The 24,788-nt window shown below is 39.7% G+C and overlaps 2 protein-coding genes across 2 annotated transcripts in view; both read right to left on the bottom strand.

The window, feature by feature from the left end:
- Positions 1-702: 702 nt before the first annotated feature.
- Positions 703-10,276, bottom strand: LOC135507259 (homeobox protein Mohawk-like). Its single transcript, XM_064926862.1, has 6 exons — positions 10,116-10,276; positions 8,625-8,784; positions 8,296-8,449; positions 6,979-7,293; positions 1,246-1,279; positions 703-898 (listed from the first exon to the last, which is right to left on the bottom strand). The coding sequence occupies exons 1-6, from the start codon at positions 10,274-10,276 to the stop codon at positions 703-705; spliced, it is 1,020 nt and encodes a 339-aa protein (XP_064782934.1).
- A 6,527-nt stretch (positions 10,277-16,803) lies between these two features.
- Positions 16,804-24,788, bottom strand: part of LOC135508198 (MAGUK p55 subfamily member 7-like) — a 43,947-nt gene continuing 35,962 nt past the window's right edge. The window contains exons 13-17 of the mRNA XM_064928235.1: positions 24,171-24,251; positions 22,727-22,820; positions 19,010-19,118; positions 18,652-18,795; positions 16,804-17,013 (exon numbers count right to left, since the gene is read on the bottom strand). Coding sequence (XP_064784307.1) covers positions 16,804-17,013; positions 18,652-18,795; positions 19,010-19,118; positions 22,727-22,820; positions 24,171-24,251 — 638 coding nt within the window. The remainder of the gene's footprint in view (positions 17,014-18,651; positions 18,796-19,009; positions 19,119-22,726; positions 22,821-24,170; positions 24,252-24,788) is intronic.

Raw genomic sequence — 24,788 nt, 5'->3', positions numbered from 1 at the left:
CCACAATACATGTTTATACCTTCGAAAGTGTAAGCTTTAAAAAAAAATGGCAATATGTAACTTTTTGGGCTACTCAACCGAATTCACATAAAAATGGGAGTTACTGTATCTGTAATTTCAATGAAAGCAAGTCTAAGAAGCAGTATATCTGTTGTATGTGCACTATTTCTACGCTTCCGGTTAAGTTTAGCTTTTGCATCTTTTACTTTCAGTGTTGTACAAACTTCAAACATCTGAAAATACAATACTTTTGGATATGGAAAATATATTTCACAGCGGGTTAGATGGTACAAAGATTATCTCCACTATACTTGCTTGTTTTGTCACAAATTGAAATTAGGTGAAGTATTAGTAAACCAGAAAATGGCATAGTGCATTTTTAACATTTTCACAGAGTTTATGTAACTCTGGCCAACACTGGTTATTATTGCCTTCACTCTACATTGATGTTAAGTGTTAAATCGATTCCATCTTAGTATTTTATATATTTTTTCCTTACTACCATTTAACATGAGGGTGTAAACACTTCTTATATATTATATGTAATTCAAGGGACCAGAATGGCCCTGGACCAGACGATGAAGGGTAAAGTTGTCCCTAGATGCTGATCTTGGGTCAGTTTTGAGTTTTCCCCACTAATGGTTAAGGTTATGATTGGCGGAAGGGAAGGCTAGATCAAGAGAAACTTCACCCCGGAGTGGTCTAGACATTGTTTGGCAGGGACACTTTGACAGTCTTTATTTCTGAGATGTGGGAGGACTTTTGGATGATGCAGCTGGTGGTGGTAGTCCCTGTGGCGCAGCACTGCCCCTGGGCCAAGTTAGTCAGAGCCATGGCAGCGTGGATCTCTCTCCACTCTGCCTCCTCCCTCCTCTGGCCTCTCTCACTCTTCCCCTCACTGCGAATGACATAAATGAGAGATTTAGAGATTTAGAGCCTAGACCGTATCATTAATGCACACTTCCCAAGATGAAATCATCATTCACAACAGGGAGACTTCCTACTAACAGACAACAGCCATAGAAATGCATCTGCCTAGACTGCCATTATTTGCTCATCCCAATGTGGGTGTGCCACAACGAAAGGTTGCATTATTACATGTTTATTAATAACACTAAATCTTTATGCTGGACTGTAAAGTGAATATGTCTTCTTTCTTATGCATCTAGAGCACTTATACTCGCTATAAAGAATGGTACACTGGATAGAAGGGGTCCATAAACAAACAAACAAACAATCTCTTACCTGTCACATCTAGTTGATGCATAGTTCACTGTGTCTGAAAACATGGATAGAAAAAAGCCAGACTTACATTTATTGTACAGGAACGGCCAATTAATGATAAAGTATGGAGTTTTCTGGAACCTATACTTCGCAAATATTTATTTACATACATTACCAGTCAAACGTTTGCACACATTGTAGCATAATAGTGAAGACATCATAACTATGAAATAACACATATGGAATGATGTAGTAACCAATGAGTAGGTGTGTCCAAACTTTTGACGACTGGTACTATGTATGAGTGTTTGTTGGCATTGTGTTCTCTATTCATATTTTTCAGTTTCTGTGTGCATTACAGTATTTGCATGTGTGTGTGTGTGTGTGTGTGTGTGTGTGTGTGTGTGTGTGTGTGTGTGTGTGTGTGTGTGTGTGTGTGTGTGTGTGTGTGTGTGTGTGTGTGTGTGTGTGTGTGTGTGTGTGTGTGTGTGTGTGTGTGTGTGTGTGCACATGTGCACTTTAACTGCGCCAGAGGGCCTTAACTCACTGAAGTACTCCAGTCTGGCTGCTCATAAGCACTCCGGCCAAAACAAATGCAATTATGTTTCTCCTGTGCCTTTTCAGATGGAAAAATACAATATCTGTGCAGTGTCATGAATGCAGACACTCTGTTTCCAGGTCTCCAGAGCTCGTTTGCATCCATAAAGTTATTTCACTGTTTTTCAATCCACCCTCTGCCCTCTCCCTTTATGTTTGGCTGAGGATTGCAGATCATCATACATCAAAGAAATGTGTATGGGAGTATTGTGTGAATGAGCGACATGTACTGTAATACTCCCTATATGGATCTTTAGTGGCAGTGTCTCACCTTCTGGGTGTCTTTGGTTCCACTAAACATATTGATTTGAGCTCAAATGTTGGTTTATCAATCTACAAAATGCACTTTGTTTATAGTTTGGGTGTTATCATCATTTTGTATGATTCGGTTTATAAATGAGTAAGAAATAGTGTGTTGATTTGCATGTCTGCTCACATGTTTTTCATGTGAACACAGCAGTAGGGCTATCTGTTTTGTTGAGACAAGTCAGACAGCCCAAAATATATTTCTCTTCAGGGAGCTATGAGCAGGAAAATTAGAGGCCAATTGTGAGCATACAAAATGCCGCTTTCAATATTCGCTGCCTGAAACATCTCAGACTCCTATTTCTATAACAAGGCCCAGGCCAAGAGCAACTATAGGCAGACAATAAATCATTTGACCCCTCTCACATTTTGCTACTGAATGTCTCTACTCTTTTTTGGTGGTTCTGACATTTATGTTTAAAAAACAACAGTACTTTCTGGAAACCTATTACTAAACAAAAATGCACATGTAAATCATTATGGGGAAATTGTACTCTGCTGTGTTTGTCTCTGCGTCATTTATGTTTTACAAGAATTATCCATTCATTTGACTGAAATAGTGTATTGTACAAGACATTAAAAATCATGTTAGCATCTCTCAGACCAAGTCTGACCTGGGACATCAACTACAACAAATATTAAATTCCTTGGCTTACTCTGAAAATAACATTACCATTCTGATCATAGAAGTCATGAACTCACTGGACTTCAAGGGGATGCAGGGCAGAGAGTGTTCACTTGCCCTCCAAGGTTAGTCAGAGCTGGATTGGCACTATAGATCGAAATCAGTTGCTACTTGAGAGAGATTGAAACCAAGCTACCAAGAAGTATAACTGTTCATCTAGGGTATCAGAAAACGAGGAACTTCTGTCTCACCATGAATGTTTTCATTTTGCAACAAACTAGGTAAAAAAAGTGTGCAGTGTCCTCACTCCATATAAAACATGAATCCAGTAAGATTTATTAGTCTCTGGCTCCTTGAAGGGAAAGACCACTTGTTATAGTTTAACAGCATATTTCAACGTCAAGATCCCCAGTGTAATAGACGCTTTCTGAAGACTTTCACTTGGCAGGCAGATTTAGTGTTTGATGACCTGTCGTTATATTGGACATCCAAGAAACAACACTAATTAGTATGTCCCAGATAGGCGTAGTGACTCTTTTACCCCTCCCCAGGGCAGTGTAAAAAAGCGTTAACGTACTGAGTTCTTTCGAGACTGCATCAAGGTTCAGCACTGCTCTCTACTCCCATCCCAGAGAAGCTCTAAGCACCCTCTAAATACTCCAGAAACACACCAAAAAAATTGCTGTGTGCCTGTATAGAAATCTGAAATGTTTCTTGATATCTGAATGTAATGTTCCGTTCTACCAATGTTCTGTTGGTAGCCTACCCTAAAACTAGGTATTTTGTGACATAGGCTAATGAGGTAAGAAATGTATGTGATATATACTGTAATGTCTTTATAAAACAATTTGAGAAACTGTACTTGCAACTTTGAGTGTGGATATAATTATTTGAACATCCAGAAGCAAGTCTGTGTTGCTTTAGTAACAGGGTCTAAGCAAAAATCCACATTGAAACGCCATTTGTACCAGAAACTTTGGCAAAGGTCCTCATGTCTCACCTTGGGGACAATAAAATCTCAGACATTCTGTAATTGACCCTGAGATCTGCTATTTTCCACCATGGCAAGGAAACAAGACACTAGAATATGGATCATGGAAATCATAGGACCAATGAAGTAGTCTACCACTTTGTCTTTGGCTAAACAAGATCAATGATTTTATAAGCAATGGATTTAGATGTCAGCACAAGTTCCTATTAGCTGTTGCTTTGGTTCCAGGACCTTTCTGGAGTTTAGAGTTGTCAACCTGATTTAGGGCAGTGCTCCTAACTTCAGGTCCTGAAGTGCACCCAAGTGTCAAACATATCTCCCTCTAACCTAGTTGTGTCTTGTCAAAGCTTTCAACATTGACCGATAAGACCAACTGAATGAACAGAAGTTCTGCAAACCTAAAGCGGCAAATCTTAAAAGCTGCAATATAACTTTTTGGGCGACAAAACCATATTTATGTAGAAATGTGAGTTATAGATCTGTCATTCTCATTGAAAGCAAGTCTATGAAGCGGTAGATCTGTTCTATGTATGCTATATCTGTGTTTTTTGTTTCTCAAAATCATTTTCACTTAGTTAATAATACAAATCGGAATAAAAATGATAAACATCTAAAAGTTAAAATGCCACCAATGCGAGAGCACCAACCTCTGCAATATGGACACATTGGTTCACCATGAGCCATTGGCAGCCAAATAAATGAGACAGCCTAGGCCAATGTAGCAGTAGGCCTATAATTTATATTGTTAACTAAGTAAAAATACATAAATCTGACAAATAAAAATGTAAAATATCCTGATGAAAATGCAGGTACTTTTATCTCTCTATACTCCGCCTGTCTGTCACCTTTCTATCTGTCTTACTGGGTCCAGCCCAATGACTGTATATGAAGGACCAGCCCTAAGCTTGCAAACTTTATATCAACTAGCCTATTCTGGACCCTAAGAGTTTCCACACCAGTGAGCTCCGGACAGACACAGCTGTTTTTGCGCAAAATGAAACGTGTTCAGGTAGGCTAATTTATGAGGTTTCCACTGGATATATGGGATACTCGGAGCATGACGTTTTGGTCTTCCACACCGAAGCCTGGTGATTATCGAGGGGGAGAGTGTTGGAAAGATTTTTCAAATACTGCGAGGAAATATTGGTCACAATGGATGCATTTAAAAAAAACTAACTTTATTGAAAAAATTACTGAGAAGCTCAGGTTTTTAGTGGTGGTGAGTTAAAACAATCAGAAATCAGACATCCAGTTAGCCTATGTGTGCTAATGCTCACACGCTCCATCAACATTAAGAGGACAGAAAAACCAGACACGTGCTCATTGCTCACATGGAACGCTTCAAACAAAATACAATGAAAACATTGACAAAACACGTAAATGATGGTATGAAATAAAATAAAACTTGTTTCTCACAAGTGTAGCAGGTTGTGACATTTTCACTCCAACTTCAGAGTAAATGACTGTAGGCCTAATTAAAACCTCTTTGGGATAGGGGGCAGCATTTTTACTTTTGGATAAATAGCGTGCCCAATTTCAACTTCCTGCTACTCATGCCAAGAGTAGTAGATTTGGATAGTAGATTAGTAGATTTGGATAGAAAACACTAAAGTTTTTAAAACTGTTTGAATCATGTCTGTGAGTATAACAGAACTTATGTAGCAGGCAAAACCCTGAGGACTAACCATTCAGAATTATTTATTTTTGAGGTCACTGTCTGTTCATTGGGTTCGCATGGGGAAACGATATTTCTTAGGCACATGTTTGCAGTTCCTACCACTTCCACTGGATGTCACCAGTCTTTGGAATTTGGTTGGGGTTATTCCTTTGTGCAATGAAGAAGTATGGCCATCTTGGAAAAGGGTAACGCTGTTGAGAGTTGGACTTGAAAAGTACTTGAAAAGTAGCGTTAGTTTCCTCTCGTCCTCTATTGAAAACAGATAGACCCGTCTTCAATTTGATCGATTATTAACTTTTAAAAATACCTAAAGTTGTATTACAAAAGTATTTTGAAATGTTTTGGCAAAGTTTACAGGTAACTTTTGAGATATTTTGTCGTGACTTTGTGCAAATTGGAAGCAGTTTTTTTCTGGATTAAAAGCGCCAAATAAATGGACATTTTGGATATATATGGATGGAATTAATCGAACAAAATGACCATTTGTGATGTTTCTGGGACATATTGGAGTGCCAACAAAAGAAGCTCGTCAAAGGTAAGGCATGATTTCTATTTTATTTCTGTAGCACATATTTCTGTTGAAATATGCTACTCTCTTTGTTTACTGTTGTGCTATCATCAGATAGTAGCATCTTATGCTTTCGCTGAAAAGCCTTTTAAAAATCTGACATGTTGGCTGGATTCACAAGTGTAGCTTTAATTTAGTATCTTACATGTGTGATTTAATGAAAGTTTGATTTTTATATAATTTTATTTGAATCTGGAGCTCTGCATTTTCCCTGGCTTTTGGCCAAGTGAGATGCGACTGTCCCCCTATCCTAGAGAGGTATAATTCATGCATTAACAGAAATTAATGTAACCAAATGATGGGGATTAATGATAAATTTACTACTGGTGACGTGTAATGGGGAATTTATGAAAATAAACATTCAAAGGGAAAACAATTAACACAAAAGAATATTGTGCAAGAACTGTCAGGAGACAGCTGAGCCATTCTGGAGAGAGACTTGCCCACAATATCTTCCCATGGCTATGCCTCCGCCTCAAAATGTGCAAAATTGCATGAAATTTGTTATAAAATTGCAAAATCTTCTCTCTGCCCCATAGCAAAATGTTTAGAAATACAGCAAACTTGCTGTAAAACAGCTAAATGTTCACTAAACGCCATGGCAAATTGTGCAGAATTGTACAAAATTAACTATAAAATGTAACTCTGTGGCCCCCACCCCCATCAGTTGCCCATCCCTGGTTTAGACAATACCATGATTCTCTACATAATGACTGCTTGTTTTGTCACGTAAACTAAAATTAGGCAAACTATTCGAATTTTAGCAACCAGAAAATGGTGGAGCTATTTCTGCATATTCTACCGTTAACCCTTGAAGTAAGCTAGTGCCATGTCACTGATCCACAACCGAGTCCAGTCGTTGTGAAGCTACAGTACGTTAGCTAGTATGTCTGCATATGACATCTCTTATATCCTGCATATGGAAGCGTTCTGTAGACTTTGTTCAGCATTTCAAGTAAAGTGTCTCCAAAGAATAAGAAATCCCTTACCCATATGGTAGAGAGAGTTTGCCTCTGCCTCAGAGGAAGAAGGCGAGATGAGGTCGTCGTCACACTCGTTGGAGCTGAACGACCCTGAGTGGTTCCTCAGGTGGGACTTTGTGACGTCATCAGGGGTTGCCATCACGTGTCGTAGGGTGTCGTTAATGTACCGGTTCAGCAAGCTGCTCTTGTACTTGGGGGGTGGAGAGACATAGTCGTCACTGAAGGCAGGATCAGTCCTGTTCTCCTGTTTGATGACACTCTTAAGTGAGGGCCTGGAGAGCTCTGCTTGGCTAGCTGGAGTTTGTAAGTGACACTCATCATCTGCAAAAATAAGTAAATAATAATAATAATAACGATGGTCCTCCGTCAAATGCCTTTGGTCTCCAAAAGAGGCTGAATATCTCAAACATACATTTTTAAGTTTCAACTGCAGTGTTAAAAGGTCAGAACTCTATTAGTAAAAAAATACACAGAGTTCATTTCGCATAACATAAATTCAGTGGTGTAAAGTACTTAAGTAAAAATATTTTAAAGTACTATTTACGTATTTTTGGGGGTATCTGTACTTTACTTTACTATTTATATTTCTGGCAACTTTTACTTTTACTTCACTACATTCCGAAATAAAATAATGTACTTTTTACTCCAAACATTTTCCCTGACACTCAAAAGTACTCGTTACATTTTGAAAGGAAAATTGTTAAATTCACACACTTATCAAGAGAATGTCCCTGGTCATCCCTACTGCATCTGATCTAGCAGACTCACTAAATACAAATGCTTCGTTTGTAAAATATGTCTGAGTGAGTGTGCCCCTGGCTATCCATCAATAAAATAAAGTACATTGTGCTGTCTGGTTTGCTTAATATAAGGAATTTGAAATAATTTATACTTTTACTTTTACTTTTGATACTTAGGTACATTTTAGCAATTCCATTTACTTTTGATACTTAAGTATTTTTAAAACCAAATACTTTTAGACTTTTACTCAATTAGTATTTTACTGGGTGAGTTTTACTTTTACTTGAGTAATTTTCTATTAATATATCTTTACTTTTACTCAAGTATGACAATTTAGTACTTTTTCCACCACTGCATAAATTCACACCCTTCAGTGTTATTGTAGAGTGAATTTTTTGTTGAATGGCTGGTGTTCATTTTCTACTTTTTACAGAGTTACAGAAATGAAAAAAAAGTGTAACATTAACTCTGTGTGGTATGGGACACTATAGACACTTGGGGAGTGTTAAAACGAACACTTAGAATGTTTGAGGTTACATCCCCAGCTATAACCCTGCTTAGCCTACCCCCAGTCTCTCTTACCCTCAGAGTTGGTGTCTTCACTGCTGACACTCATTCTCTCAGCGTTGCCCTGGATGTATTTATTGTAGAGTTTGATCCGTAGAGCCCAACTTAAATCTGGCTGACTCACTGTGTTCTTCAATCTCCGCCGGGCATTGGCAAACCAGTTTGAGACCTGCAACATAAGCATAAAAAAATGAAAAAAGGAACATTAATTTGATGAATTTCAGAACTTCAACTTGTCAGCTAACAAATTGTCTGACTAGCTTCTGCTTTTTTCTTCCATGGTAGTATCCATGTGACCAAACCCATACCTTGCTTTGAGGGGTGTGTGGTTTGCCTCCGCTCACCTGTACTAAAGTCATGTGGGACCCCAGGGCGAGCAGGACCTTCTCTGTCTTGGTGGGGTAGGGGTTTTCCTTGTGTTTGTACAGCCACTGCTTAAGAGGCCTCGCCATGTCCTGAAGCGCCTGGCGCTTGTGGCAAACTTTGACCCCGCCCAGACAAGACCTGTGTGTAAGGTGAAATATGATAGAACTATGCTTAATCTTATGATGGGAGAGAAGTTGTCATCATTTCCTGGTTTATATTTCAGGAATAGACTAGGACCAAAAATCAGCCCGCGCATAGCACTAACTTTGCTGATAACTTCGTTGAAAAATGTACTTTCTACGAATGTGATATGTAGTTGTCTCTTATTAAGATTCATGCACTAACTGTAAGTCGCTCTGGATAAAAGTGTCTGCTAAATTACTAAAATGTAAAGGTTATGTAAATGTATTTTTGGTGGGAATCCATAGATGTCACTGTTGGGCTGTGTAAGCAATCTAAAGTTTTCACATACCCAATTATTTTGAACATGCTTTTTGATCATGATCATGTCCGTCATCTCCTTGCAATTTGAATAAGTAATGTCTAACATACACAACACTTACAATTTATTTTCAATATGACAACATTATTGCAGCATTACAGACAATGTTCAATATATTTCATAAAATATAAAGTGTTTTTTGTGTGTGAAAAAAACATATAAATGCAAATATGGGGCTGCACTGAAGATATTTAAGCTGTGCAAAAATATATCTGAACAATTATCACGTTTCAAATCCACAGTTTTTATGAGAGTAAAGTCATATGGTATATAACAAATCACGACAGCTGTGATGGAAACAGGAGATGTCGGTACAGTTTTAGAAATGCTGACAGAGAATTTGTTTGTTCGACATGATGGGATCTTTTTGTGTCTGTAAAATTAGTTAATGTGAGAAATGGTGGTGGAATTTGTGCGCAAATATTGATATAATAACAAGAAGTAAACTTGGAGTCACTCGATGATATGGTGTGTGTTCCACTACGACTCAGGAAACCGTGCAGTTTATTAGGCTATAGATTAAATCAATTATGGTGATGGAGCTTGATGCTCCTTTACAATAAATATTTAGGGTCTTATTCTGGTGACAGGACGATCGATACTTGACTACCATTTGACAAATAGAAATATTCTCGCTCTTATCCATAATATTCTCATCAGTATCTGTATCCACGTACTGTTGGCTAGTGTGTACGTGCTAAAACCAGTCTTGGCCATTTGCCATCTAACTCAAACAGTTTTTGTGACAGAACTTTCGTTAGAGTTGAACATGCACAGGAAATGTGGTGAACTTTATATGTTTATTCGGTACATGAAAACTTAAGCGAAAAAGTACATTTTGTGTGCACTACATTTAGTGGAAACCCACCACTGATAGGAAAATGTCCATAATTGGTACAGTTTTTATTTTATTTTGCCCTTTGTAAATTGCGATGTATATGACCAAATAAATTGAAATTGTGCTTACCCATACCTCCTATACTTAACAACAGGGTTGTCTTCTATTGCCTGTTGGCATGGTTGTGAGTCTGTATGCTGTCTATCTGTTACCAAACAGTCCACACTGTTTCTCCTGAGCTCCTCCAAAATATTTTGTTGATTTGACCTCTTCACAACAATGTTGTTCATTTTTTGATTGCTCGTTTTATCCAAACAACATCAGACGCAACTGCAGAAGTTCAAATCCGAATACATGTAGTAGCTTTCCATCCTCACTGTGACATATACAAGCAGAGAAGTAACCCAGAGGTCTCGGTGCGCTCAGGACTCAGGCCACCTGTCCAAAAGGCAGCTCATCTGGTGGAGCCCCTTGGAACCAGACCTTTACAAACCAGACACTGATGCCAGTCTTGCCTTTACCAATGAGAGAGTGCTGTCTGGGTAGTTCAAGTAACCTGCTCTCCTGTGTCTAACTGGCTGGCTATGGCTCTTTCAACATCCAATTAAAGTCAACCGATTTCTCTGCTCTGTGGAGGTAGCTGTTCACTGTATGTCGTACCAAGACTTGGGATGAAAACCATGCCACAAGAACGCCAATAGATGAACTAGCGTGTATGGATTGTGACGGGGATCAGCACATCTTGGGCACTTTACTGAGCTTTTTTGAAGTTTGTAAGCATTAAGAATGTAGGCTATCGTACATTCTTAAGTCATCTGACACATGCTCCCGATATTTACCTCACAAGGATCATGAAACCTTGTGTTTTTCCTCAACTGCCATGTCTACAGATAATATACTTTTTACGAAGGGATTCTGGAAATGTATAGGTGTAATGACACGGTTTCTAATGTCCACTGAAACCCCTCAACTGTGTTTTGTATGAGCTCAACTGGGTCTATAACTGGAGATCAACATAAATCATCACAAGAGTGAGAGGTAGTTATGTTAGGCGCTCACAATGAAGACAGTAGAAAATGAACCATTTTATGGAACACTTTACATTAAGTTGCCCTTACACCTGTGCAGTAACACTGTAATTGCACTGGAAACAATTTGTAACATGTTGTTAGATGGTACCAAAGTAATTACATAGTAATAGAGTGGAGCGGTTGTTCTAAGAGTAATAGGGGATGGTTCCTAATTTCACATGTAACTAAAGTACCATGTAAGATCAGTATTACTGTAATATCAGCATTACTACACAGGGGTAAGAGTAACTTAATGTAGTGTTACCAGACATTTGAAATATATATATACTTTATTTTACAACATCGGTGCACCGACCCCACACCAAGCAACAGTGTGTGCATTAGTGAGAGTAAGTGAGATAGAGAAGAGTGAGTGTGAATATAGTGGTGAGCACACTTGTGTAAAAAATAAATAATGAAGCAGCACTATGATTGATAGTCAGCTGTGTGGTGATGAAAACTCGCTCTAACAGAGACATTTCACTGTTCATAAGTTACTTTATGACAACCTTCAGGCTCTGTGCCCAGCAACATGTTGGGCACTTAACTTTTACAGTAATCCCTCAAATGAAAAAGAGTCAAATAAAGGCTTCCAAATACTCCCAAAAGAAGCAAAAAATGTGTTTTTCATAATCTCAAATCTGTATTGCAGACAGCGAATACCTTCCACTGCAGTTTGACGCTAAAAATAAAGTTTTATACCCTATTGAAGACCAGATATCCAAAACACTATACGGTCCCTGTCTCTGCACTCGGCTACTTGTCTCACACACTTGGAATGATAGGGCAGCTTGTACCAAAGTACAGGTAGACTTCTCATGACACCCATAATTCAGCAACAACAGGTTCGGTTTAAACATCTCAAAGCTGAAAAACACATGCTGCATCTCCAATCATGGTACCATACATTTCACACATGCATTCCTTAGCGGTCGTCCGAGAATATTACATGGCATAACAGCTCATAAAGTCCTGTCCCTTAGCGATACATTAGACTGCTCTTTCTTCATTCAGTAGCTTGGAGACCTGTGGAATAAACACATTGGGAATTGACTTTGTCTCTTTTAGGTAGCTTGGAGCTGTTATGTTCCACAATAAAACAAAGCAGATTGGTTACCTTACTTTTTAAAACTGTCTGTATGCTTTGAGAGCGTTAAGGACCTTTCCTGCCCGGACACGGTTACATTATTGAGTCTACAAGAGTCAATTCCATTTCAACTCATTCAATTCTGAAAATGTAACTAAATGTAACATGTCCAAGTGCCCTCTATTCTTAGTTAGGATCCTCAAAGAAGCATCGTATACTTTTAGCTTGTAAAATATTGCACGTTTACAAAATAGGAATCGATCATATCACTGTGTATATTTAACTGTACTGAAACCAGTCTACTTTATAGAGGAATTATAAAGGCTCATACACCCTTACAACAAGTTATAAAGCATTATACCTGGATGCTTAAAGTAAAGTATTGCCCTGGACATTCCTTTGTCCTCTAAAATAGATAGGTGAACTGCAAGCCACTGTAAACAAAGAACAGAAGGATTTTCATTGGATCATTACGCTCTTTTTAATAGGATTGTTATGATGTCAGAGGGTGCCTGTGGATGCTCAATGTGGTCATAAAATTATATTGCCACGCTCAGATGGATCCATGGCTAGTGTCTAGCAGCAAGGCTGCCACGGACAGTGTCCAAAAGTCTGGTATTAGACATTCAGCAAGATTAGGAACCATAAACCATTTCCTCATCAAATAATTTCGCCATTGAAAACATCCAACAGTAAGCCTGTATCTTTAACTTAGCAATATTTGCATGAAATCACATGATTTCCATTGTAATAGTTGACTTGATGGCAAGACAACACATTTTCTCTTAATATTTTTTATTTCAATGCTTCTGGTCGATTCAGACATATTTTCTTCAAACAATCAACAATCTTATACAATTACTAAATTCCTAACTCCTAAGTGAGCAGGACCAATTACAGTAAGGTCCGTGATTTGGTATTCTCAGTCTAATTCTACTTGTCGAGACTCCACATCCAATAAAGTATGGCTTTTTATGTTCCTAAAACCTCTTACATGCTGACCACACCGCTAGCTTTGCAAAATACATGCTATTAAATCATTGCACCAACACTGCTCGCGCAAGTCAATAAGTGTCTGCGTAGTCAGGCGCTAAAATAGAACTTGGTTATATTTGTGACTCTTGACGCGATACGAGTCCCACCTCTCCAATCTCCTCATTGGTTTTTAGGAGCATATATCCACCTGGGTAATTGAAAGATGAACTGAAGTCCACACTCCAGTCCAGTTGTAATGCACCTTAAAGTTGATGCCAACCATCATATAAAGTCTAAAGAAGAAGAAGCCTGAAGGAGGAGATATTACTAAACTCAGCAAAAAAAGAAACAACCCTTTTTCAGGATACTGTCTTTCAAAGATAATTCATAAAAAAATCCAAATAACTTCACAAATCTTCATTGTAAAGGGTTTAAACACTGTTTCCCATGCTTCTTCAATGAACCATAAACAATTAATGAACATGCACCTGTGGAACGGTCATGAAGACACTAACAGCTTACAGACAGAAGGCAATTAAGTTCACAGTTATGAAAACTTAGGACAAAAAAGAGGCCTTTCTACTGACTCTGAAAAATGCCAAAAGAAATATGCCCAGGGTCCCTGCTCAATGTGCTCTGTGTGATTTTGCCTTTGGCATGCTGCCAGGAGGCATGAGGACTGCAGATGTGGCCAGTGAGACGCCTAAGACAGCACTACAGGGAGACAGGATGGACAGCTGATCATCCTCGCAGTGGCAGACAATGTGTAACAACACAGGATCGGTACATCCGAACATCACACTTGCGGGACAGGTACAGGATGGCAACAACAACTGCCCGAGTTACACCAGGAACCCGCAATCCCTCCATCAGTGCCCAAACTGTAGGCTGAGAGAGGCTGGACTGAAGGCTTTTAGGCCTGTTGTAAGGCAGGTTCTCACCAGACATCACCGGCAACAATGGGCACAAACCCACCGTCACTGGACCAGACAGGCAAAAAGTGCTCTTCACTGACGAGTTTTGTCTCACCAGGGGTGATGGTTGTATTCGCATTTATCATTGAAGGAATGAGCGTTACACTGAGGCCTGCACTCTGGAGCGTGGAGGGTCCGTCATGGTGGAGGGTCAATCATGGTCTGGGGCGGTGTGTCACAGCATCATCGGACTGAGCTGGTTGTCATTGCAGACAATCTCAACGCTGTGAGTTACAGGGCAGACATCCTCCTCCCTCATGTGGTACCCTTCCTGCAGGCTCATCCTGACATGACCTTCCAGCATGACAATGCCACCAACCATACTGCTCGTTCTGTGCGTGATTTCCTGCAAGAGTGGAATGTCAGTGTTCTGCCATGGCCAGCGAAGAGCCCGGATCTCAATCCCATTGAGTACGTCTGGGACCTGTTTGATCGGAGGGTGAGGGCTAGGGCCATTCCCCCTAGAAATGTCCTGGAACTTACAGCTGCCATGGTGGAAGAGTGGGGTAACATCTCAGAGAAAGTACTGGCAAATCTGGTGCAGTCCATGAGGAGGAGATGCACTGCAGCACTTAATGCAGCTGGTGGCCACACCAGATACTGACTGTTACTTTTGATTTTGATCCCCCCCCCCCCTTTGTTCAAGACATGTTAGTCACGTCTGTGGAACTTGTTCAGCTTATGTCTCAGTTGTTGAATCTTGTTATGTTCATACAAATATTTACACATGTTAAGTTTGCTGAAAATAAATGCAGTTAATAGTGAGAGGACGTTTCTTTTTTTGCTGCGTTTAGAAACAAACTCGGTTTACCCTTTTATCTGTGGATTAATTGTCGGAGTACAGGACCATTTCTGGTAAAATAACAACCCAATGTTTATATGCCAAGACAAATTAGCTAGCAACAGCAAGCTAGCTAGCTAAATTGCCATAAATGTAATGCTTTTAATGCTTTTCGACCTGCCCCCAAACTAATATTACTTTGATATTTCAACCAGCGTGTCCTGATCGCGTCTGGTGTGGGTGGACAAAATCAAAATGCTCGCGATGGCGCATGCAGACACAAGTGCGCTCGAGTGGTGTGGTCAGCATGTTAGGTGGCTCGAGAGCCTAAACCACAAAACTGACTACACATGACGGTGGTTTCGTCTTTAAGACATGATGGACACATTTACACTCTTTCACACCCAATTGACAGCATGATCCAAAAGAGGAAGGAAATCCCCCTGTACTCACAGGAATGCATCCATTAAACAGAATTACTTAAAGAAATATGGAATTGTTGAATGGAAATGTTTGTCAATGATGTCACTTATGACAATTTTCTGACATTGTCTGTAATTATGAACTGTTGACAAGTGCACACTTTACAACTTTGAAATCATACTTATTAACTTTACACATGAATAGAAACAAATTCGAATGAGTTATCTTACAACGTAATCCTTTCACATTCAACCACTCCTCCCACAATGTCTGTACAAAAGAAAATCTGCTTCATCTTGTCCATGTTCCCTTGTTAACCTTTCCCTGTCAAAATATCTTCAATTCGTTTAGTTTCACCAACACTTTTGTCATATATTTTGTTAAGTGTGGACTATGCTTGTGAGCACTGTTTCCTTGTTCTATATGCAACATGTTGTTAGTGTTGGTGAGTGTTTGGGCTGGGTAATATTTGCTCTGGGATACATTACCGTTAATTGAGGTATTGCAGCTGTCAAAGTAATTACATGCTCGTGTTTGTAACTTGGCAGGGGGAAGGTCTGTGTGACCACACGCTTTTGGAGGTTTTTTGTGTTTCGACCCTAATTGCCAATGTAGAAATGCAAACTCAAAGAAAAGAAAAGCTGGCACGTAGGCGGCAGGGACCAATAACACTGTTTTGGACATGTAAGTACTATGGTCAGACAGGAGGCGTAGGGACTTGGATTCCTATAGTTCTTTAAGAGCCGTGCTCTGTGACTAACTTGAAGTTGGGACTAGTTATTTCTCATGAAGGCTGTCTAGACTGTCTACATATTACACATATAAATAATGATTATAGTATTTTAGATTTAGTCAAAGTTTGTACATTATTTTCTCTGCCTTGAGTGGTTCCCCTTACACTTCTGTATTCCTTTAGGGGTGTGACCATGTTCCTTGACATTTCCTCTGTTTTGGCAGAAGAGTCCTTTTCCAGTTTAAAAGAGGAAATCTAGGATTCAAACAACAACGAAGTGGTCATCCCACAGGTAAGGGATGGGACTTGAGAAATGTAACCACTCTCAATTTTGACTAAAAACAGTTGACGGCCATGTGTAATCTATCAGTTTTTTTATGTACGTCAAAAGATGAAGTACGTGGAACTTATGGAGGAAAAAATGGATGTGCAATTCTCTCTCCCTACATTTCTTCAGTCGCTGTTGCCTGAATTACACTATAGGGCCAAGCCTAGCTATACTAGGTTGGCCTGGTTATGCATCCATCAAAGAGGCTGGAACTGTGCTGTAAAGGAAAATGTGAGAACAAAATATCTGACCCCACACAGTACGGTTTGACACTATAGTGTGAACACAGGAATAAATGGAATGGTATTGAACACATCAAACACATGTTTTCCATGTATTTGATATCATTCCATTAATTCCATTCCAGCCATTATTATGAGCCATCCTCCCCTCAGCAGCCTCCTGTGAGTGTGAATGAGACATGCATAACCAGCCTCCTAGCGTGTTCAGCACACGCTCTCTGTGTTCTGTTTGGTGTGACTGGTCCACTCCACAGGAATCCACTGAGGCGCCTCCGTCTCAAGCTTTTCCAGCTCAGCCCTCAGTTTGTTGAATGCCATGGCGAAATCGCCATTGACGATGACCATCTCAAACAGGTGGCCGTACTGGCTATCCATGGCTTCTGCTGAGGTAATCATATCTTCAAAGTCCTCTTCCTGTGAGAAACAGGACATACATGTGTGAATTCTGAGTTCATACATTCAACAGCTGAATTCTCACCTGTAGGCCAATTGTAGGTCATGCTTTGGAAGGATGGTAGTACGGGTATTTCCATCCAAAAACATGAACTTTATCACTCATTGTCAGGGGATCCTGCCTTTAGCTGCCAATTATGTTGAAAACGTCACATCACGTGGCCAATAAAGACCAGCATCACATAAGGCAGGGATGGGCAACTTTGATGGCGGTGCGGGCCACATAAAACATAACCCATCATGTGTACCCACATTTCATGAAATTCTACTCATTTTGCCTTGGGGCGGAGAGAAAAATGAGCAGTGTTACAGTTCATTTCCTGCAATTCAACACATTTTGCCATAGGATTGAGACAAATGTTTGCAGTTTTTAATATGATAACTTATGATCAAATGGGCCCTACCTCAGTCGATAATTCAACCATGCTTACTACAAGTTTAGATAGCTGGCTGCTAGACTGACTTACAAATCAAAAGAAAATTAGCTGACATGGGAAAATTGACTGACTGCTGATGAACAACCACATTTTGAAATGACATCTAAGTTGTATATTAATTATGCACCCTTGTTTTCAGTACTCCAGCACCCTCCCCTTGCGAGGATGACAAAATAGCCTTTTTCTAAACTGCTTTATGAGATTGGAGAACACATTGGGAGGGACCTTAGACCATTCCTCCATACAGAATCATTCCAGATCCTTGATATCCTTTGTCTGTGCTTACGGACTGTCTTTTTCAATTCAAACCACAGGTATTTAATGGGGTTCAAGTCAGGAGACTGAGATGGCCAATGCAAAATGTTGATTTTGTCGTCAATTAACCATTTCTTTGTGGATTATGATGTGTCCTTGGGGTTATTGTCTTGCGGCCAAGTGTCAGCGTCCTGGCAGAAAAATGTCAAATGTACTACAATATACAGTCTTTTTTGCTCATCTTTATCAAGGATTCCAATCATTTTGGACTCCACTGTATATGCAGCCCACCCCGCAGCCATTTTATTTGTGACCTTTTGGCCACTGGCTACACTTGTAAGTCAGAGGGTCAACCATGTTTAAACTGAGTTATGTGTAACCTTACACCACCTGATGCTGCCATGTTACAAGACCTGTTACAAGACCTGTGTGTGTATTACGACAAGTGAGAACAGATACATTTTTCCAGTATTCCCCTCCACCTCAATGATGACGTGCAGGAAAACTACAATGCAGCAAAAACATAAAGAACTGTTTCCATTCAAACATACGTAATCAAAAAATAAAATAAAAAAAACTGGGTAAAACATTTATTATGCATTTAAACAATTTGAGCACCATTTATTAATCATTGTTAATGTTAGTAAGCGAGTTATTTACAACGGCTAACGATTAGGAAAATGATTTAGAAGGATCTATATTAAACATCTTATGATTGATCTTAGTAATTATTAAAGCATGTGTGAATAACTAGCTTTCAAAGTAAAGAGAAACCCGTACATTTACAAATGTAGGAGTAATGATTAATAAATGATGTAAACTATTCATAAATGTCTTATAAATGGTTTGTTACTGAAAGTTATTATAAACTGTTACCAAAAACAGTTTCACCCAGCCTTGACATTACCGAAAATGTCTTTGTCAGTTTCGTCATATCTTGGGTGGAAATTAATGTAGCTTTCCTCCGGCTAAAACGTAGCTCCTGAATCGATGGTGGCTTCACAAAAACAACACATGGTTTGAACTCGGTTGTGTGTAAGCGCTGTACAGTCTGTGCTATTGAAAAGAGGGAGAAAGAGCCAGGCAGAGGGAGAGAGAGAGACAAAGAGAGATGTAAATTCAATTAGAGTTAAGCAGAGAAATTAGGCCCCATATCACCATTTTCATGATGTAATCATAAGAAGACCAATAAATCAAATCATTGGCTCCTTGACCTGTCATTTACTGATCTGGGATTGTGATTGGCCTGCTGGCCCGTCACTCACATTAGGCTGCACATCCAGTAGGCACACCTTGTCCTCCCCTATGACCTTGTGCACTGACTCCAGACTGGTCCCGTAGTAGTTCCCTCTGTGCTCCCCATACTCTAAAAACCTGAGACAAAAACCGTACAGAAACACTAGTTAAAATTGAGCCAAACAAATATGAACTTAATGGAATACTTTCATACAGTTGAAGTCGGAAGATTACATACACCTTAGCCAAATATATTTAATACAATTCCTGACATTTTATCCTAGTAAAAATGCCCCGTCTTAGGTCAGTTAGGATCACCACTTTATTTTAAGAATGTGAAATGTCAGAATAATAATAATAAGGAAGAAGGAAGAAGGAAGAAGGAAGAAGGAGAAGAAGAAGAGAATTATTAATTTCAGCTTTTATTTCTTTCATCACATTTCCAGTGGGTCAGAAGTTTACATACACTCAATTAGTATTTGGTAGCATTGCCTTTAAATTGTTTAACTTGGGTCAAACGTTTTGGGTAGCCTTCCACAAGCATCCCACAATAACTTGGGTGAATTTTGGCTGATTCCTTCTGACAGAGCTGGTGTAACTGAGTCAAGTTTGTAGGCCTCCTTGCTTGCACACACTTTTTCAGTTCTGCCTACAAACTTTCTATATGATTGAGGTCAGGGCTTTGTGATGGCTACTCCAATACCTGGACTTTGTTGTCCTTAAGCCATTTTGCCACAATTTTGGAAGTATGCTTGGGGTAATTGTCCATTTGGAAGACCCATTTGTGACGAAGCTTTAACTTCCTGACTGATGTCTTGAGATGTTGCTTCAATATATCCACATAATTTCCCGTCCTCAAGATGCCATCTATTTGGTGAAGGGCACCAGTCCCTCCTGCAAAAAAGCACTTCCACAACATGATGCTGCCACCCCCGTGTTTCACAGTTGGGATGGTGTTCTTCAGATTGCAAGCCTACCCCTTTTTCCTCCAAACATAACAATGGTCACTATGGCCAAACAGTTCTATTTTTGTTTCTCCAAAAAGTAAGATATTTGTCTCCATGTGCAGTTGCAAACCGTAATCTGGCTGTTACATGGCAGTTTTGGAGCAGTGGCTTCTTCCTTGCTGAGCGGTCTTTCAGGTTATGTCGATATAGGACTTGTTTTACTGTGGATATAGATACTTTTGTACCTGTTTCCTCCAGCATCTTCACAAGGTCCTTTGCTGTTGTTCTGGGATTGATTTGCACTTTACGCATCAAAGTACGTTCATCCCTAGGAGACAGAACGGGTCTCCTTCCTGAGTGGTTGGAAGCTGCGTCGTCCCTGGTGTTCATACTTGCGTACTATTGTTTGTACAGATGAACGTGGTACCTTCAGGCATTTGGAAATTGCTCCCAAAGATGAACCAGACTTGAAGGTCTTGGCTGATTTCTTTGATTTTCCCATGATGTCAAGCAAAGTTTGAAGGTAGGCCTTGAAATACATCCCCAGATACACCTCCAATTGACTCAAATTATGTCAATTAGCCTATCAGAAGCTTCTAAAGCATTGACATACTTTTCTGGAATATTCCAAGCTGTTTAAAGGAACAGTCAACTTCGTGTATGTAAACTTCTGACCCACTGGAATTGTGATACAGTGAATTATAAAGTGAAATAATTTGTCTGTTAACAATTGTTGGAAAAATGACTTGTGTCATGCACAAAGTAGATGTCCTAAAATACTTGCCAAAACTATAGTTTGTTAACAAGAAATGTGTGGAGTGGTTGAAAAATGATTTTTAATGACTCCAACCTAACTGTATGTAAACTTCTGACTTCAAATGTACATGCTAAACAGAGGACACTTACATGGGGAATTGATCCAAAATGCTAATGTCCTTCTTTGTTCATAGACAGCTTTCAAAATAAACCAAATATGTAAAATCGCTGAACTATCCCTTTAACTATTGGAATTTTCTTTAATAACATGTCATTCCCCAATTACGAAAAAATCCCAAATTCTCGTTCCCTGTCGCTTGCTGCCAGTTTTGGTTGTAATGAACTATCAACCCTTATACATACCTTATACTTGCCTACATTGATGTCATTGCATTAAAATACACATAAAAGAAGGATGAGAAAACGGGAATCCATCCCAGGGCATTACTGGAATGCCACGTCTTACCTCCTTTCTTCATCTCCTGTCCTGGTCCAGCATTAGAGATAGTAAATGCCATGAAAACATCGGAATATCAGGCTCACTAGTTCTCTTTAAGCAATGGCCTAAACTCAACAAAGGTGAGCATGCAAGGCATGTATGCGATTTATTTTAGAATGCGTTGCTTTGAATTATAATGACCTAACCGAAATAAGGTGGGCAGGATGTCCGCTTTGAAGCATCCCTCAATTAGAACGTCTCTATTTTTGCATTTTTATCGCTATACAAATGATGAAGGTAGGTAAGGGTTGAGTGTCACGGCTGTTGAAGGTTGAGGACCAAGTTCCAGTGGTGAGCATACAATTTCTTTATTTTAAGCAAAATGAAGCCAAAGAAAACAATAAACACTACAAAAACAAACCGTGAAGCTCACAAGCAAAGTGAGCAAAAAGAGACAACCTCCCACACACACAGGTGGGAAAAGGGTACCTAAGCATGGTTCCCAATCAGAGACAACGATAGACAGCTGTCCCTGATTGAGAACCATACCCGGCCAAACACAAAGAAATAGAAAACATAGAACACAAAACATAGAATGCCCACCCCAACTCACTCCCTGACCAAACCAAAACAGAGACATAAAAAGGATCTAAGGTCAGGCGTGACATTGAGGCTTTACCATAAATACTAAATTAGAACAAGTCATCCACTTGAGGAAACACAACATTGCAGCCTGCAAAGATGATTGGAGATGTTGACTATCCTGCTAGCATACTGTCACTGCTCTGCCTGTCCCATCCTTTCCATCCACCTCACTCTGCTTGCTCCGCCAACCTGCTTCTGGGGAGTTTTTCGTTTAAGAGTCCTGACTGTTCCAAATATCTTAGAATGTTTGCGTTTCAGCTGATCTCCCTTGTTGCATATTAAATGGGAACCACCTGCTTGTTTATTTGTTCAATGACTAGATGCCTGGATGTGTCTTATCCAAGGCTCTAGTGAAATGGAATGCCAACAAATTAAATGCTTGTGTGGTAGCACTGCACTCAACATGCAAATATGCATGTTGTTAACACCTTACTCAAAAGGGTATAACTGGGGCCTCCCGAGTGGCGCGTCGTTCTCGGGCACTGCATCACAGTGCTAGGCCCAATCCTGGGCCCAGCGTTGTCCGGGTTAGGGAAGGGTTTGGCCAGCTGGGACGCTCTAGCGACTCCTTGTGGCAGCCGGGCACATTCACAGCTGTACAGCGTTTCCTCCGACACATTGGTGCGGCTGGCTTCCGGGTTAAGAGAGCAGTGTGTCAAGAAGCAGCGCGGTTTACGGAGTTGTGTTTTCGGAGGACGTATCGCTCACGACCTTTGCCTCTCCCCTGTCCGTATGGGAGTTTCAGTGATGAGACAAGACTAACTACCAATTGGATATCACAAGATTGGGGAGAAAAAAAGGGGTAAAAAGTACCACAATTTTTTATTGAAAAAGGGTATGACTTATTAACAAAGTACTAATGTAGTAACTGCCTTTAACCATATGGTGATCACTGCCTAATGAACAGCATAATCAGTAAAGGTCACTGGCTACTTTCAATCCCATCAAGAAATACGTACTTGTGGTTGACGATGTCCATTTCAAACGTCTGCCTTGAGACAAAGTGGTACTCTACCCCATCTTTCTCCTGCTTCCTCTTCTCTCTGGTGGTGTCTAAAAAGGGAGTACTTTGTCATTTACATTGTGGAGTAATGTTGTGAAAAAAGCATCACCGTAGTGAAGAAAGAGTGGAATTTAAAATACCCTAATTACAGTTCTAGAATCAGCTCGCCATACCCCAATTCACCGTGACCATTAGGAGAGCAAAAACAACCCTGACCCTAGATCCTGGCCTTAGAAGCAGTAGAGTGAAACATGGTTTAGGATCCAGAGTTTTTACAGATCAAAAAGGTCAGGAAAACTTCTGGGCCCTAACGTGGTACAATAAATCCCCCCTAGAGTTGATGTCCGCACCTGCAGTGGAAAGTGGCAGACCAGGAGACATCTCAAAAATCTGTCTTTTCACAAAAACGTCTGTAGAGTCCGAACCGTTTGGGCTACAAACTCATATGATCCCTCTATGGGATTCTCACGAACACGATGGTGTTCTCTGTTTTGCTCTACGAGCCCCACAAGCATCATGGGACTCATCTGAAGTCGGCACTGCCGGTCTACCAACTTCTGTCTGTATCGTACGAAAAGTTTGGGCTACACAGTAATATGACACCACCAGCGAAACGTGAGACTCTCACGAACACGCACAGTACCAGTCTAAAGTTTGCACTAACCTATTAATTCAAGGGTTTTTCTTTATTTTTTACTATTTTCTACATTTTAGAATAATAGTGAATACATTAAAACTATTAAATTACACATATGGAATAATGTACTAAGCAGAAAAGTGCATTTTAGATTTCAGATTCAACATGATTCCATCTGTTATTTCATAGTTGTGATGTCTTAACTGGTATTCTACAATGTAGAAAATAGTAAAAAATAAAGAAAAACCCTGGAATGAGTAGGTGTGTGCAATCTTTTGACTGGTACTGTACATGTCAGCTGTTTTGCTCTTGGACGCCAACATGACTCACAAGACTTGTCTGAAGGTAGGTAGCCCAGTACCAGTTAATGGAAATTAATGGAAGTACAGTATATGGAAATAGTTTAGTTCCAGAAAAATATGTTAAATATGGGTAAAAAAAAACAACAATAATTTCCTGCTCTTTCTTATATCGCTCAGATATAGAGTTGGACAGACACTTCAAACAAACTTACTTTTGACTATCTGTTTTGCCATGTATGAATGTTATTCAATGTGTTTCTATGGGCTAATAGCAATAAAGTCAAGTTCAATAAAATAAAAATGTGATATTTCTGTATGCCTACAAGAGGTCCAAAAATTCTAAATCAAATAGCAAAATGATGCACGATATGATCATCTTAAAATAATTCCATATATGTTAGCTTAGTATAACCCCTCCCCCCAAATCCAAAAGGCTCAGATTTTTAGGTGTTTTAACTCACGTGGAACAGTGACACCATAGTGGTCAGGGTCAGAAAGCAGGAGTCTCCTCTTCATCTCACTCAGCCCAACTCCACTGGGACCTAAAGGGTTAACCACAACACATTAAAGGTGAGCAGCTTCATTGGGCCATAATAAAGTGTTAATTACCACAACACATTATATCAACAGCACTTAACAACAACAGTCAGCATAATCTGTACAAAAACACTCAAGTCTCTACCTTTCATATTGTCAACCTGCACTTTTCCTCCACAATACCACCCTCTTAAATTTCAAAGTGATCCTTCATTCACATAAAAACATCAGAATGAACAACCCTCGAGATGAAATAAGTCCCTTACCCTAGTGATACAGCTGTGATTCAAATCATTGAGAGGATACGTGTGTGTGTGTGTGTGTGTGTGTGTGTGTGTGTGTGTGTGTGTGTGTGTGTGTGTGTGTGTGTGTGTGTGTGTGTGTGTGTGTGTGCGTGCGTGAAAGAGAGAGGTTGATGCTATTTTGATTTTAGAGTGTGACTATACTGCTCCAAAGACCCTTCTTCTCTATCCAGGTGGTTCAGTATCTGTCCACAGATGCTCTGGAAAAGCAATATCGCCCCATCTAGATGAACTAATGCG

The sequence above is a fragment of the Oncorhynchus masou genome, chromosome 3 (genome assembly GCF_036934945.1).
Source record: "Oncorhynchus masou masou isolate Uvic2021 chromosome 3, UVic_Omas_1.1, whole genome shotgun sequence".
NCBI lineage: Eukaryota > Metazoa > Chordata > Actinopteri > Salmoniformes > Salmonidae > Oncorhynchus > Oncorhynchus masou.
The sequence above is the reverse complement of the archived record's forward strand: the minus strand, read 5'-3'. Positions and strand labels throughout refer to the sequence as shown.